Source organism: Megalops cyprinoides, chromosome 5 (assembly GCF_013368585.1).
Source record: "Megalops cyprinoides isolate fMegCyp1 chromosome 5, fMegCyp1.pri, whole genome shotgun sequence".
NCBI lineage: Eukaryota > Metazoa > Chordata > Actinopteri > Elopiformes > Megalopidae > Megalops > Megalops cyprinoides.
The window spans coordinates 28,935,086-28,951,457 of NC_050587.1; the positions used below are offsets into that span (position 1 = coordinate 28,935,086).

At 43.6% G+C, this 16,372-nt stretch overlaps 1 protein-coding gene across 4 annotated transcripts in view; it reads right to left on the reverse strand.

Moving 5' to 3' along the window:
• The window catches only part of depdc5 (DEP domain containing 5, GATOR1 subcomplex subunit), a 37,073-nt gene extending 20,964 nt beyond the window's left edge, over positions 1–16,109 (reverse strand). For all 4 annotated transcript variants that reach the window (XM_036528281.1, XM_036528283.1, XM_036528282.1 and 1 more), the window contains exons 1-25: positions 15,953–16,109; positions 14,878–14,943; positions 13,861–13,948; positions 13,659–13,705; positions 13,063–13,148; positions 12,618–12,701; positions 12,387–12,436; positions 12,203–12,272; positions 11,959–12,037; positions 11,311–11,372; positions 9,774–9,843; positions 9,340–9,412; positions 8,357–8,460; positions 7,960–8,034; positions 7,508–7,642; positions 6,918–6,979; positions 6,184–6,257; positions 5,580–5,649; positions 4,976–5,012; positions 3,877–3,997; positions 3,306–3,535; positions 2,416–2,616; positions 1,029–1,164; positions 816–910; positions 154–213 (exon numbers count right to left, since the gene is read on the reverse strand). In XM_036528281.1, coding sequence (XP_036384174.1) covers positions 154–213; positions 816–910; positions 1,029–1,164; positions 2,416–2,616; positions 3,306–3,535; positions 3,877–3,997; positions 4,976–5,012; positions 5,580–5,649; positions 6,184–6,257; positions 6,918–6,979; positions 7,508–7,642; positions 7,960–8,034; positions 8,357–8,460; positions 9,340–9,412; positions 9,774–9,843; positions 11,311–11,372; positions 11,959–12,037; positions 12,203–12,272; positions 12,387–12,436; positions 12,618–12,701; positions 13,063–13,148; positions 13,659–13,705; positions 13,861–13,948; positions 14,878–14,943; positions 15,953–15,968 — 2,191 coding nt within the window. In that variant the 5' untranslated portion in view covers positions 15,969–16,109. The remainder of the gene's footprint in view (positions 1–153; positions 214–815; positions 911–1,028; positions 1,165–2,415; positions 2,617–3,305; positions 3,536–3,876; positions 3,998–4,975; positions 5,013–5,579; positions 5,650–6,183; positions 6,258–6,917; positions 6,980–7,507; positions 7,643–7,959; positions 8,035–8,356; positions 8,461–9,339; positions 9,413–9,773; positions 9,844–11,310; positions 11,373–11,958; positions 12,038–12,202; positions 12,273–12,386; positions 12,437–12,617; positions 12,702–13,062; positions 13,149–13,658; positions 13,706–13,860; positions 13,949–14,877; positions 14,944–15,952) is intronic.
• Positions 16,110–16,372: the final 263 nt, after the last annotated feature.

Here is a 16,372-nt window from a genome sequence, read left to right on the forward strand (position 1 = left end):
GTGGTTACTCATGGTGTCTCTGATAATCCTGTGTGACAGTGTGCCCAGAACACTGTGAAAGTGGTGTGCCCTGACTGTGAAGGTGTGTGTAATTTCAGGTGACGGTGTCACTTTGCAGTGCGTGTCCTAAGGAATATGACTCCGCTGACTCACTTGGGTCCGGACTGCTGGAGGAAGAATCTTCAAAGGAGGACCCACGGTTGAGAGGCGTCCCTGCAAAAGCATCGTAACTGTATCAGGTTTGCCAGCCGTCAATTTGAATTTTCATTTTCAAAACTAACAGAAAAAAAGTTTATCCTACTGCTATGATGTCAATGTTTCTCAACGTTTTGCAACTGCAGTTACTCATTTACATTTACATTTATTCAGTACATCACAAGTAAAAAGCCACATAAGGAGTCAACAATATTAGAAGCGCAGCATGACCAAGTTTCAATAGCTGGCCAGACAAAGTACAAGCTAGCAGGTAGATTTAAAAGCTAGCTGGTAGAGATAAGAGAGTTACACAGCAGCTTCACTCCTTGACAATATGTTTAAAATATTCCATGAGTTATGAGGTATGAGTTAGACTAAAGATACAACTAGTAAAAGGCAGGGATCAGCCTTTGATTATGTTTTATGCATGTGAAGAAATGTAACATCAACATGGAGAGAACTGCAAATAAGAATGGCTTGGAGGTGGTAATGTTAACATACAGAAATACATACACCTAACCCTGCTAAGCCCCAGAACCACCATCATTACCACCACCATCATCGTCATCATCATGTTACATGCATATTCAGTGTGTTGGGAGACTCTGGACTGTGTGTACCAGTGCTGTTGCTACTGCCCGGGCTGCCAGTGAACTCATCGGTCCCAGCGCTGGTGTAGAACCCACTCTCTCCCACTTGACGAGACGCTGACCTCCTACACAACAAGACACATACACTTCAGAGCTTTGCCATGGTATTCCTCCTCTGGGAGCCCCTTGCATTGCCTACACCCCCTGAATAAACCAAGCCCCTCCCACGCGTGGCTTTCTGACCTGCCCGTGGCCTCGTGATAGGCCAGCTCCAGCAGCTCGGCTGAGGTGTGGGCGGGGTCTCGCTGCTCGCTGCCCTGCAGCTCAGCCATGTTCTGCCGGGTCTGGTGGTGGATCTGGATGGCTTCCCCCGACGGGCCTGGAGCAGAGCCATGCAGCAACAAACCACACGTTTCTCTCAGGGTGGACGCTATCTCACTGTTCTGTTTGGGGGTAGCACTCCATTTGAATAGCATTATGACAAGTTCCGTTCTGCTGCTGACGCAGCTTTTGTGTCTGCAGTATCTGGCCACCTAAATCATTACTGTTCATCACGTAAAAAATGTGAACTAATAAAAACGCAAGTGTGCGTTAAAATGAAAATGCATGCATGTATCTATGTGTATGTGTGTGTGTGCGTGCGCACGCACATATGTGTCTGTACTTCTGCCTATATGCATCTGTGTGTGTGTGTGTCTGTCTGTCTATGTCTCTGTCTGTCTGCGCATGTGCCTCTGTGCGTGTGTGTGTCTGTGCCTGTGTCTCTGTGTGTGTGTGTGTGTGTGTGTATATGTGTGTGCCTGTGTCTCCGTGTGAGTGTGTATAAGTATGCCTGTGTCTGTCTCTCTGTTTGTGCCTGTGCCTGTGTGTGTATATGTGTATGTGTGACTGTTTGTGCCTGTGTCTGTGCGTGTGTATATGTGTATGTGTGTCTGTTTGTGCCTCTGTCTGTGTGTGTGTATATGTGTGTGTGTATGTGTGTCTGTCTCTCTGTTTGTGCCTGTGCCTCTGTGTGTGTGTGTCTCTGTGTGTGTGTCTCTGTGTGTGTGTATATGTGTGTCTGTCGCTCTGTTTGTGCCTGTGCCTCTGTGTGTGTGTGCCTCTGTGTGTGTGTATATGTGTGTCTGTCGCTCTGTTTGTGCCTGTGCCTCTGTGTGTGTGTGTCTCTGTGTGTGTGTCTCTGTGTGTGTGTGTATATGTGTGTCTGTCGCTCTGTTTGTGCCTGTGCCTCTGTGTGTGTGTGTCTCTGTGTGTGTGTCTCTGTGTGTGTGTATATGTGTGTCTGTCGCTCTGTTTGTGCCTGTGCCTCTGTGTGTGTGTGCCTCTGTGTGTGTGTCTCTGTGTGTGTGTATATGTGTGTCTGTCGCTCTGTTTGTGCCTGTGCCTCTGTGTGTGTGTGCCTCTGTGTGTGTGTCTCTGTGTGTGTGTATATGTGTGTCTGTCGCTCTGTTTGTGCCTGTGCCTCTGTGTGTGTGTATATGTGTGTGTGTATATGTGTGTCTGTCTCTCTGTTTGTACCTATGTCTCTTTGTGTGTGTGTATATGTGTGTGCGTGTGCCTGCCTCTCTGTTTGTGCCTGTGCCTCTGTGTGTGTGCGTGAGTGTAAACGTATGTGCGTAAGTATACTCACCCACAGGGAAGGTGTGCATCCAGCGCCTGCGGTTGGAGGTCAGCTTCATGGGCATGCGAGAGGGGGCGAAGGGGTTGATGAGGGCCCTCTGCGGGGTGTAGCCCCCGGGCCGCACGTGGAGGGTGGACTCTGCGCTTCCCACGGTGAAGCGTCCTGGGGCACTGGAGTCCCGCTGAGACTCCATCATCTTCTCCAGTAACTCTGCGGAGGGCAGAGGCTTTCAGAATCCACGGTCACACTGAGGCACTCTCAGGTACATCCACACTGAATTGTATTTATATACAGCCACACAGTTACATTCAGTCACACTTACCCTGAAAATTACACTCAGTTACAGCTACTTCTATTGTGCAATGACACACTGGGTAACATTCAATCACTCAATTACAGCAGACACACTGTTAAATTCAATTCGACTCAAACTAAGGCACATTTCGCTTACAACCAAACTGACAGTTACAATCACACTGACTATTACATTCAGTTACACAAAAGCCACTAATAGTTACAAGTGAACTGACTGTTATGTTAAGGGCTACAATACCACAGACAAAGATACATTCAGCTAAACTCCAATGGAAAGTTATATTCAGTTACACGAACACTGTGCCATTGTGAACAGGGTGCCATTCAGAGACACACACACTCACTGCTTATTTCCATCAGACACTCAGGCCAAGTTACTTTCACAGAACTTAACACATGTGGACAAAGTTAAGAGCTCACGCATTATATGCTGTTGCACGCACACAGCCAGATTCCGACTGATGCAGTTGCATTTGTGTATACATATGTACACGCTCCATATAAGCACATTAACTAATGCACAGTGTCATGTAGTGACTCTGGCAAACACAGGGGCGTGTATACGGCGATAGCGTGCGCAGTACCTCTAGTGCTGGTGTAGCCCAGGGAGCTGCTGACCTCGTACTGGGCCGGGGGCAGGCGGGGGATGAGCAGGATGTTGGAGACTTTGCCCAGGCTGTCGTCCGAGGCCAGGCTGCGCTGCTCCTCGGGCCCTGTGGTGCGCGCGGGAGGAGACCCCCCACAGCCCCCTCCCCCGCTCACGTCCACCGACCCCCAGCTCTTCCGCCCGCTGACCTCCCTGTCCCGCACCGCCCTGATAGGCCAGCGAGACAGAACAGGGGCGAGGAGAGAGACAGAGGCCTACAGTATTACTGTGTTCAGAGCAGTGGTAATGTCATCATTGACATACTGTCCAGTGGTAATATCAGTATTGATGTGCAGTTGTACAGAACGTTTTTTTTTGCTTGAAGTGACTAGGAATGAAGCAGGCAACCTTGGGGCTACTAGTCCTGCTCCTTACCACTATGCCACATTTTTGCCCTGACAGTATATATGTCCTTGTAATGGCATAATCTGGATGTGCAGCAGAAATATTATGCTTAACAAGCAGCAGTTGCGTTAGTGTAGATGAACGGCTGTGGGCTTGGCCTGCACCTGAAGTTGGTACTCCTCTGAGCTCGAGAGGGTCCTGGAAGTCTAAACACCAGGGCATCATGGGCATCGTAGTCCACCTGAATGGGCAGACTGTTCTCTGAGTCCTTTGGGGCCCCTAGAGCTGATGAATAAGAGTAGAGAGGGACGGTTACAGTATCATGTTAAAGACATTGGGAGACAGAACATGAGCATATCTACAGTTCAGGTGTAACATACAGATTCCATTACAGGTTGTTTTTAGAACAAAAACAATTTCTACCCGCAGGGACACTTTGTGTGAAGATATAAAAAATGGAACCAAGCTGTTCATTTTTGAAGAGACAAAAAAGGTGACATTTCTTCATCTGTCTAGAGCCAAATTCAGGCAATCTCACTGAATAAATTAAAGTGTGCCTTAAACACACTGCTTAGTTGCACAAAGTGGCACTGTACACAGCTCAGGGTTCCGGTTGCAATCCAGATCCCAGGAGTGTGAGCCGATTTCTAAAGGTGAAAGCTTTACATACATCAAATTTTGACAGCTCCTCAATATTACTGTCATTCACATGATAATCATAAAAATGATTTGACAGCCCACTGTACTACCCTGTACTTTAAACATGTACATAATTTTGTGCTAGTTAGCTTCCTTTACAAATCACTGCTAGTTTTCCATACTTTGTCTCCACACTTATCCAACCACCTGTCCTTATATTGCCTCCTAGAAGAGCTTTCCAAGTTGAATTTTCCTAAAAATACAGCAGATGCAGCAAGAACCAGTCAACATCCAATCAATTATTCCAGGTGACATGTGCATCTCCACAAAGATTCAAGGTAGATTGCCCATATAGTACAGCTTGATGCCATCACTCTTTATCAGTTAAGATGCTGCCTTCAGTGGCAGGAACATCTACAGTGTTCCTTAGTGATCGGCCACCTGCAACCAAATCACCCAAGTGTGTACGTGGCTCAGTCTAAGACTTTACTCATTGCTCTCACAGATGCCTGTCTGTGACTCACTCACAGCAATCCCCTGAAGCTTGTGAAGAGCGTCTTTGCACAGGCAACTGGCAAAAAAATCAACAGGGACAAATGATCGGAAATAAATGTGCTTGCTTACTGTGGTCTTTGTTGCTCTTGAATTTTTCTGGAAGGACCTGCGTTTGGCCAGATGGGTGGAGAGTAAGTTCAGCGAAAAAAGACATTTTATACTTTATACATACTGAGAAATACAATGGAAACCGAAAGTGGAAATGGCAATCATACAGTAAAGAAGGAATCAAACGCAATGCTAGGGTTCACCTAGTCTCTTGTGGAATGCTGGGTGTTGCATTTGAATACTACTATCCAGCTTATCATAAACAAACGTATTAGTACAATATGTGTTTGCCATATATAGTATAACGTGTAATGCCTTCACAGGGCTAACATAAATAACTAGCACCATTAAAGATACGTGGCATTTTCTGTTAAATGGAATGGCAAATACACATCACTGCTCTCTGCTCACGATCATGGAGAAGCTACGTGCTGTAAACTCACTCCATGGCCTGCCCGAACACGGACTGTGTGACTGCAGTGAGGATGAAACCAAAAGCGGTCCGCCCATGTAAAGGTCACAGAGCAGCACGATGTGGCAGCCATGCGATATGCAGCAGGGCTCCACATGAGCCCAGAAACCATGACTAAAAACAGCACCCGCGGCCCCCCTGGATGGCTGTTACCTTGCGGCCTGCCAGCTTGATGCGTGGAGTGAAGCAGTTGCAGGAGCTCTGGCTTTTGGATGTGTAGAAGCTGTGATCACAGAAATAGACAGGGAGGGATCTGAGAATCACAGCAGGCCCCTTTCTCTACACCCTATCCGTTATTACTGCTTGCTGCTCTCATCCCTCCTTCCGGACTGCTGTAGGGTAGCTCTCAACCCCCTTCCAGCTCCCCTCAGTGAAACTCGCTCGCTGAATACTGATCTGAGATCAGTGTTGCAGAAGGGGGGTGGTCTGAATTTAAGTTGATTCCCAGGTCTCCCTCTCCAAACTCCCATCTTCCCACCTCCCTCTCCCTATTCTCATATACACAACTGGTTCTTAACCCCAAATCTCTCTCCAGTCCTGTCTTCTCTCACTACTTCAAATGCTCCACACCCACCCATCCGTCTTTCCCCCATCCCTCTTAACCCTAACCCACCTCTTTCCCTCTCTGCCTCCTCCTGTTTTCTCCTGTCCTTCGCCTCATAGTCTCAACAAATTTAATCCCCCTCTTTCCCCCATTAATTTAGTCGACTGCTTGCCTGTCCCTCTCACTGCCCCCCTCTCTCTCACTCCTCATCACCTGTGGTTGATCCAGTGAGGCAGGTTGTAGTCATCGCCCAGCCTGGAGTCTCCTGGCACTGTGCGATTGTGCAGCTGGTGAGACAAACCCCTTTAGATGTCAGAAGAGATGAAATCTGGCGGTAGGGTGGTACAGCGGTGAGGAGCGGGGCTCATAACCGAAATGTTGCTGGTTCAATTCTCCACCAGAGCAATGCTGTTGCACCCTTTGGCTAGGTATTTACCCCAAAATTGCCTCAGTAAAAATATCCAGCTGTATAAATGGATAGAACTGTACTCTATCGAAGTCATATCATATATGTTATGCAACAATTTGCAAAGACAGTCATAGACAGGCACTCGTTGATTCTCTCGAAAGAAAATTATTTTAATTACACTGACCTTTAGAAACAGTAAACTGGTAAATACTATACACCTCAAAAAATAACTATTTATAGGCACCAAGCTGCCATTTTATTCTGGGGTGCTGATAAACATGTTTAACATATCAATCATTTACCCTTTTCCAAAGACCTTTAGATCAAGCTCTGCTATGTTGGGTTTTTGAAAAGAAAGGAAAAAAAGAAAAAGAAACCTCTTTGTGTTTAAGGTATACTGTACACTCCAGAAAAAAAAGGATTGTCCTCACATCACTGCTGTATTGCTGTGTTGTAGTGAACACGTATGTTATGATGCATGATATGTACATTTCATGCTCGCGAGAACACCAAGGTAGGAGCAGTGACCAGTGCTTACCTTGAAGAGAGGAACGGCGTGGAGAGGCTGCTCCCCCATGCACACCAGGTCCACCCCGATACCTGCCTCACAGCAAAACACAGTTACCTACCCTCCATTTTCACCACCAACAGAACCCTCGCTCTAATCAGCATCTCTGCTCAGAGCCCGCAAGAAATCCATTTCACACTCTCCTTTATTGCTGTGTGTGTGGGTACAAGCGAGTGCTAATGAGAATGGGAGCAGATTATCTTCAAATAACTTTTCACCACAGTTAACAGGCTATTTATAATGTTATTAGCCTAGTGAGCCAGAAAACCTGTTTGTGTCATTGCATCACGATCACTGCCTGGGGAAAAGACACCAGATTGTTCAAAAAACAAATTTTGTGTCAACGGGTCACATGGTATGGCTAATGAGGTTTAGACTGCATTTTTTATAGCTTGTGAAAAAACACGGTCCAAAAACAGAACTGTGAAAGGCAGATTCTTGCCATTCTTTTCTAAATATGGCTTATGATCACACACATCACACCTGATTGGTCACATGATCTGGCAGAAATTCTGATTGCCGCATAAGGCTTCGTGAGCTGCACACGAAGAAAAACGCACCGTTGTCGATCATGCGCTGCTTGGTGAGGATCATCAGCAGGCGATCCACCTCAAACACACCTACCCCGGGTGTGATGACCACAGACATCTGCCCAGTGCGGTCGAAGTTCCGGTTGATGTAGTGTTTGTCAAACACTGGGGGGGAAATGCACACACACGTGGTTACGGTATCCAGGGAAGAGCAGAAACACACACACACACACACACTGCAGAAGTAATATATCTCGGTGCACTGTAGGACTGGTAGTGTTAAAGTTCGTATAAACAGCTGTTGTTGGTATGCAAGTATGTCAGTAGATTGCATTCAATTTTTAAATGAGGGAAAAAAGACAAAAAAAACTCACCCATTTAACACTAAGTACCTGAATGCGTTCAGAACAGGCTGCAAAACAATTCTGGCTGTTTGCTGATGGCTCCATTAGCTGTTCTTTTTAAGTACGGCAGGCACTCACCATTGAAGGAGAGGTTGATGGCCTCCAGGTAATTCCCCTGAGCTGCAGTGGAGTTCTGTCCACTGGGAAATCCATCTGTAAAACAATTACCCTCATGATGGATGTCCATTCAAGAAATATCTCTTCACACATTTTGTTCTTTTAAGAGAGCTAATATTGTTTGATGTCGAGCCTGAACATACGTCCCCATGCTTACAGCTTAAAATAAATCAGTGAAAAATGAAGACTGGCCCAGAGGTTTAAATTTATTACTTTGCAGCTGACGTTCAAGTCCTTGTTTCTTTTAGACTCCCACGTTGCATGATCACATAAAGACACTAGAACAGGGACTCAGAGTGAAAGTCACATGGTGTGTTTGTGTATGAATGTTTGAGCTTGCGTGCACGTGTGTTCAAACCTGCTCCCTGCAGCCGCACTAACACAGGATACTGAATGAAGAGCTTCTTGATGGTCACCAGCAGAGAGGTCCACTCCTCGCGCCTCTCGTTCTGTGCCACAACCCTGAGTAAAAAACACAGCATGAGTTCTCACCAGCTCGCCAGCACCTCCAGGCTCCCACAGCACTGAGTGGGTCATGCCGTTTAGAAAGCTCATCAAGTGAACAACACAAGTCAAATGATGAAAAAGCACCAGGATCAACTTGTTAATCTACTGACAATTTTCATTTTCAGTTTGCTTGATGCGTGCTGGTTTTCCAAGACACCCTCTGTTGGCATGCCAGAATGAGAATTTTGAGCTGAATGAAGTCAAAGGGTGAAAAATTACCACAATTTGTGCCTGTCCAATTTCTAAAACGGGTGAATGATTGATTATTAGCCTTCTACTATACCCTGGAATTTCCAAGAAATAACAATCTTAATAGAAGTTTCATGAGTTGCTGGTCATTCAGGTCATATTTTAAATAAACTCTCATTCAAATTGATTTAACAATGAATAACCCGTTGTGATTTATTATGAAACGAGCTCAATACGAGATGTAACAACAACCTCTAGTGGTAACATATTGCTATTGCACTCGTTAAATGTGCCATATGTGCCAGCTAAATGTAAAACCTAAGCTAAAACATCTAGCTAGTAGGGACAATGCAAGTGTTGTGTGCTAACCTCATTATATCAATGCATTTTTCATAATTTTCCCCAATGTGTGCACCATGCAATTAAAAAATAAACATGTCTGAAATTCATTCAGGAATGTGGATGTGTGTGTTGAGATGTGTCAATTGTGCGTTCATACAAGATAAGTACATTTAGGAGTGTGTGTGTATACACCTATGACAGAGAATTTAGAGTATTTTTGAATGTTTGTAAGCCATATAAATGGTTATGTAAAGGGCTGCCATGCTAGATGCCAGAAACATCTACATGTGGGACAAAACCAACCTGTAAAAATCCTCATAGAAGCGTCCCTCATGGTCCTGCCTGATGGAGCCTCTAAGTATCTCTGGAAATTCATCTGAAAGAGAGCAGGAGTGTAAAAGCCAGGCGGGGCAAATATGACAATATGACATGTGTGAAGACTCACTTGTGCACATTTATAATCCACTGTTAAAATGTGAACAGTGAAGCAGCAAGTTTGACCTTGTTAAATTTTAACATACCCATGCAGGAGCAAATAAATCTCACTGTGGCTGAAAATTGGGAACTAAAGAAGACAGACTCTACCTCGGTAAAGTACAAACCATGTACCTCTAAGTTAGAACATTAGGGTAGGTGAATTTCTAAGCTCAACTTTTACAGCATTGGACAGAGTAAAATCCACTGTGAAGAGTAGCGAACATGAAGGCTGTGGAAATGAACGTGTAGGAACGGCGTACCGATGGTTTTGGCATTGTAAAAAGTACGTGAGAACAGCACCACTGTCACCTCATGGCTGCAGTTCTTCTCCTGAAACAGAGACATTAGCAAGACCATCAATACAGACGAGCTCATCAGAATTCTAGGCTTTATCCTCCATCGAATAAGAGGTGGAAAAATCTAGGATAAAGTTACTTAGCAACGTGTTAATACAGGTGGTCCCCAACTTACGATGGTTCAACTTACAATTTTTCGGCTTTACTATGGTGTGAAAACAATACGCATTCAGAAGAAACCGTACTTTGAATTTTGAATTTTGATCTTTTCCTGGGCTAGCGATATGTGGTACGATACTCTCTCACGATGCTGGGCAGATCGCACGCGATCACGAGGGTAAACAACTCTACAGTGTACTGCGTTGCCAGCGTTTTTTGGGTTTTGTGTTTCTGTTTTTCACTTTCAGTACAGTATTCAATAAATTACATGAGATATTCAACACTTTATTATCAAATAGGCTTTGTGTTAGATGATTTTGCCCAACTGTTGGCTAATGTAAGTGTTCTGAGCACATTTAAGGCAGGCTAGGCTAAGCTATGATGTTCAGTAGGTGATATTTTCAATTTACGGCAGGTTTACCATGACATAACCCCATCGTAAGGCGGGGACCACCTGTCTGTTGTTGGCAAGGCCAACTAGGTGAAATATGAGGATGCCTTCAAATTCTGAGAGACATTTGCATATTTGAAATAACCGAACCTCTCTTTTTCATTTGTCCTTTCTGTTAAAATAATCTGCATTACAAGATCAGCAATATGGTGCACCTGCGCCATCCGCCTTTAGCTTGACTCTGCACAATAAAGCTGAATGCTGACCTCACACACATGCTTTACAGTGGAAACAGGAAGCAAAAGTGCTGCGAAAGTTAAAAGAAACTGACGGTTAAAATGGAGGGCTAGCAGGTGGGCTTGGACAGCTGCGGTGTCTCCAAGCTTGCTTTCCAGACAAATGTGTTGGCCACTTGGGTTTAAATATCCATTGTCAGAACTAAACAAATTCTGCTTCCCTTGCCAACTTTGAGCATCTTAGCAATTAGCAATTTTAAGAGAGGCAGAAGGCTGTCTGGGTTGTGGTTCTCTGGGTGTGGAGTCATTTAGTCCAGCTCTGGAATCCAGAGCTCAGTCCCAGCATGGCAGCCTAACATTAGCAACCTCCATCACCTACTTTCTTCAGCTCATAAAACCAATTAAATTCCTGTTACATTATATTAACACTGGTCTTTTCTGACAAGCCACTTTAAAATCAAACTAGCAACCCTGTCATAGTGAATCACAGTGATGGCACATCACTGCCCCAGCAGTTCACATGCCATTGGTATTTCACCAGAACTAAAGGACAATTAAAGGCCGTGTAATTACAAATTTAAAAGAGTTTTCAACTCCAAAAATCAGCATTAAGACTAACTGAACCCAAGTTTGATTAAAACATTACATTCACACAGAACAAACAGTAAATAAGAGCCCATACACGCCCACAGACAGACAGACAACCTACACCCACCTTCCATTTGGCGAAAAGGTCCGACAGGAATCCGTTGACTGCCTTCTCAAAATACAGATCACCTACAACAAACATAAAAAAGCCAGCATAAAACCGGTCACTCATATTCTGAACCACGTTCAATAAGTGGAACCATGGACAGTGCACACAAAACATATTTTAGAAAAGTCTGCCATAAGCTTTCCTGCTAGAAAATTTCCAATTAAATTGAATCTGACAGTTTTCATGTGATTTCATGCTACAGTTGAAGTTAAAGTTGAAGGCTATGTACACTGCCTCTTCATGCATCTGTGAGATGCAACTCTTGTGTGCTATTCTACCTTCCCTATCCTACAGTGGCAACCACGGATATCTTGGGAATGGACCTGGAGGTGGGACCAGTGGACTTTGTTAAGGGGATCTGTCATCCAAGACTGCACAGTTAAGACTATGCTTGCTTTACCAGCTAGTTTTACAAGGGTATCTATTTAAAACTTTCTGTATTACACACATTCTTCAATGAGAAAAACACATTTACTTTTCAATGAAAACCAGAGAAGACAAAAGAAGACTTTCAGAGTTTAACTTCAAAAATGTAATCAACTACAGCATATTAGTATGTAGTGACAAACATCTTGCCATATATATTAAACATAAATTAAAGCCTACCATAGATATCAAAGTCCCACATTTCACAGCTCATCTGGATGAAGATGTAGACCATTGCTGAGGTAGACCGAAACACCACCTGGTGATACAAGTAGGAAAGAGACAGACAAGGGATGGTAGAGTGAGAAAGATCCCATCAGAAATTCATCAACAATCCACAAGTTATTCCTAAGTACAATTAAAAGAAGCAAGTTAAGAAAAACCCTGGAATCTACTGTTTCACATTCCCAACTTTAGTGCTCACCCTGGTGTCTTCACTGATGTAGCCACAGGTAACCTTTTCTCCTTTTACCCACAGTTCACTGGCTTGTGCCCTGGCGAGATCAGAAAAGGTGAAAGGGACATGAAGCAAACACACAAGAACCACACAGGCACACACACACACACACACACACACACAAACACATACATTATACACATACAGTTACCTGATCCCAGCAAACTCGACTTTCTGGGTCACATAAGCGCATGTGCTCACCTAAACGAGAAAGAAAGTCATGGATCAATGCACAATATAGTGCAGAGAGATGAATCGTCTAGAGACACTGATATAGAGTAGACCGAGCACACACAGGTATGCACACACGGGCACATGCCTACACACAAACACACACACACACACACACACACACACACACACACACAACTAATTCCCTCACCAAGCTCTTCTTCAGCCGCCACATGTCCCCTCGTCCAATGTATTGATCCTTGAATGTCAGCTCTACAAGGTCCAGCGTCACATCCTAAATAACACATACAATGTCATCACCACTAACCTCCACCATGATATTTGTTGATCCCTGTCACGAGACTCATAATCCATTATTAGGTTTTAGGTGCATTTGATATATTTTATGCATTGAAATTAAGTATGGAGAGACTTCACTACTGAGTCTGATCATACATTACTTACAGGTATCCCTGAGCCCAGCTGAGCATCAAATTTACATGGTGTGGGTGCTTCAATCATCTTATCTTTTGACACTTAACCTTGTCACCTCACCATCTTGGTGCAAAAAATAAAATCCCACAGTAGACAAGGAAGAACCTTGGAAACACCACCTGAGCTCCATTTTAAGCTACTCTGAAAATTCTGATGCTCACCTTGGGATCCACAATATTGATAAATACATCCTGGTAGGCTCGGAGTTTGAAAGCCTGCGCCACCGTCTGGTCCACACTAATGGTCTCTGAAAACCAAACATCGAGTTTCATTACTTAATCACCTCAACAGTAAGGGAAAAATGTTGCTGTATGTGCTGTGCACAGAACAAATGATACAACACAGTATTATGTCTGGGGAAAGGAAATAAACTTACATACATGTTTTTAGTGGTAATTGATTTATTCATGTGGGAGAAGCCCTTATTAAGGGGGGTTTACTGAACAATACACTAGATTACTTTTTTGTCACTAAATGAGGATCTTCAGTCCACAGCTCATATAGAAAATCAGATCTGACAGTGCAGTACATTCATGCATGGAAAACGCTGTTCTTTCTAAAGGGATCTAACAGCAGAGGAATACAGGATTAAATGGTCTGATGTGAAGCCCTGACATTCGCTCACTGTTTACACCTATTCACAATACAATGCAAAACGATAATTGTTTCGATTTCCCTTGCTGGATGCAAAAGGATGATGCTCTAATCACAAGCATACACCCCATACGGTAAGAGGTAAAAACATGTAAAGATCTACCTTTCTGGAGATCTTCTTTCAGGCTCTTCACCTGTAGCAAGAGTGGGCTGACGGGAAAGAGGCAGAATTAGACAAGTTAGAAAAAGAGAGGTTTTCTAAATGGCATCATCACAGAGGACAGCTGTCACTTCTACAGCTCAGCAGGGACTTTTCTATTCCCCTGCACTTTGCGGGCTTGGCATTTGCACACCAATGCTGTTACCTGTATTCATCATTGGGGTGTGCAATCTCAACAATGTCCCCTATGGACACCTGAGGGAACACTTTGGGGTTCACCATCAGCTCATCATCTAGGGAACAGGAGGAGGCAACAGAATCACACAAAGTCCAATGTAGCAACTGGTGGACAAGTGCATTGAATTACTAAAATTTAGAAGGAAGAATTAAACTTTGTAGACAGAGTATTTTTTTAAAAAAATCGCAGAGGACCATTTCAAGCTGGCACCATCTTGCACCTTGGATTTCATTAATTCTTTACCACAGTAATCCTTTTCGTTGTAAATGACACCATTGTAATTTTTTCAAGTTTGAATACACATACTACAAAACAGCATGTTGATTTACAATGTTCAATAACTATACAATCTATTAAATAAGTGGACCTTGGGTAAAATGAAAAAGGATTTTTCTTGCATTACAAATCCTCATACAAAATGCATCTTACCAAACTTCCTGCTGTTCTCCAACAGCAGTTCCCCCAAACAGTCATTTGGGGATGGTACATTGTGGTAGTCTGTACAACAGCTGTGTCTATAACTGTATCTAATTCTTAACTGGTGTTAAGTATGGCATCCAGCAACTGTACTCAATGAGCAAATTTTTGCACAGAGCATGGCATATTCATTCATCATATCTGAGTACTAAGGCAATTTATGGTATTGTCAGTCAGTGTTTCTTGATATAAATTCTGCATTAGGTCAGATCATGACATCCTTTATCATATCTGCTATTTACTCTGTGTGAAATTGGACTTTGTCAAGACTTTCTTAAACTTTCTTGCAAGCTGGGACATACATTTGTCTGAGGATATGCAAAATTTCCTATTAATTACTCACAAATTTAGTGGTGATTGAAGTAGTCTTTCGCCTACCCGGGCGTTTCACATGAACGGTCTCATGTCTTGATTTAAAGATCACTTTATTTGCAAATACTTTTAGGCAGTGTGATATCATAAAACACAAACAATCATCATCACGAGCTCCAACTAAGTGCCACTTACCGCTCCCTCCGAAGCCTTTCTTGTGGACCACCAGCTTGTAAGACTTGTTAGTCTTCATGTCGACGGCTGGTCACGTTGGGAGAGCAACAAACATAATCACATGACAGATAAGATAGTCTTCCTCCGAAGGAGAAACACAGGCCTTCTCAAAGTTCTAACATGCCTCTCTTCAGCAATGGCAAATACTAAAATCTGGGGCACTGATTGTCACCGTATCTTAAGGTGTTAGTCGACAAAGATGTGCAAGATAAAAGAATGATTTCATCTTCTTCTACCATTACTATAACACCGATATTATACGAAAGCATGATGCAGAAAGACGACCACACATTAGCAATAAGCGGTGCTATGACTAAGTTAATTTCTCTAAATTGAGATAATCGTCTCTGACTGAAAAAAGCTGAAGGGCGTTTGGGACATCTTTTTTAATGGTCTAACTAACGTTAACTCACACACTCCTTTCTATCTCAACCCCCTCTTGTCAAGGGGTTTGGTGGAAACGGCATGATGCAAGGAATCATGGGTATGTGTTGGTCTGCCTTTTATTTTGTTCCGTCCTTTTAAGAGCTGTTTAAACATTGTTGTACATTTGTTCAGAGAGTGAAGCGAAACTGCCTGGTATGCTAGGAAATTGCACTTCTTTTCCTCTGGGATGTTGCATGATTTTTTATCCTCACATATAGTAAAAGAACCGTGACAGACCATAAAGTGGGCCGTTGCCTGCACTTCCAATGATTTCTTTATTAAATACTAAGGTGCACCGCCTCTCTTCGGATGTCTTGTCGGTTTTTTTATCGTCTTAACGCCCACTTAAACAAGCCAGTGGATTCTCGTGTTTTTCCAATCCTCCTCACTTCGTCGTCATTACCGTGGAGGTAGCGATGGTTCTCTAGCTAACAAAGACGGTCTAAAAAGTCTAAAAAGTAAATCATTAATGGCAATCTATCTAACTCGCCTGCGAGCAGTTCCTTTTGAGGCAAAATATTTGCCTGTTTTACTAGACCACTGCTTAAAAGAAGTTTTCAGTGTTAGTCTAGCTACTCTGTGAGGTGTCGGTAAAAGCCATGCAACGTACCGTTATTTATGACCATGCGCTTCTATTTGCACTTGTCTTCAGGGTTAATTGACATTGTAAAGAGCGTATTCCTGGACTTAAAAGCACCAGAATGTCATCGATGAGTTTCTGCGAGTTCCTTTCTGAGCCACCCCATTTGTTTTGATACCTTCTGATGGGGGCGTTACATTGTTTTCAGTCCGGAGGAGAACAGCAACAGAAGAAGCTAGTGTTCCGGTAGCTAGTTTCCTCCAGTTCCTCCAAACGTTGGCTTCCTAGGAGTATTACTGCCATCTACTGTACTGTAGTTCAGACAGTTTCAGTGTAGTGGCAGGTTAGACCTGGAAGCTTGCACGCAAGTCTTTATCACGCAGGTCGGTTGCACCTGCTTTTTTTCGTTGGTCCAAAAGGAACTGACCACTAAAGGCATGTACGTTAAAA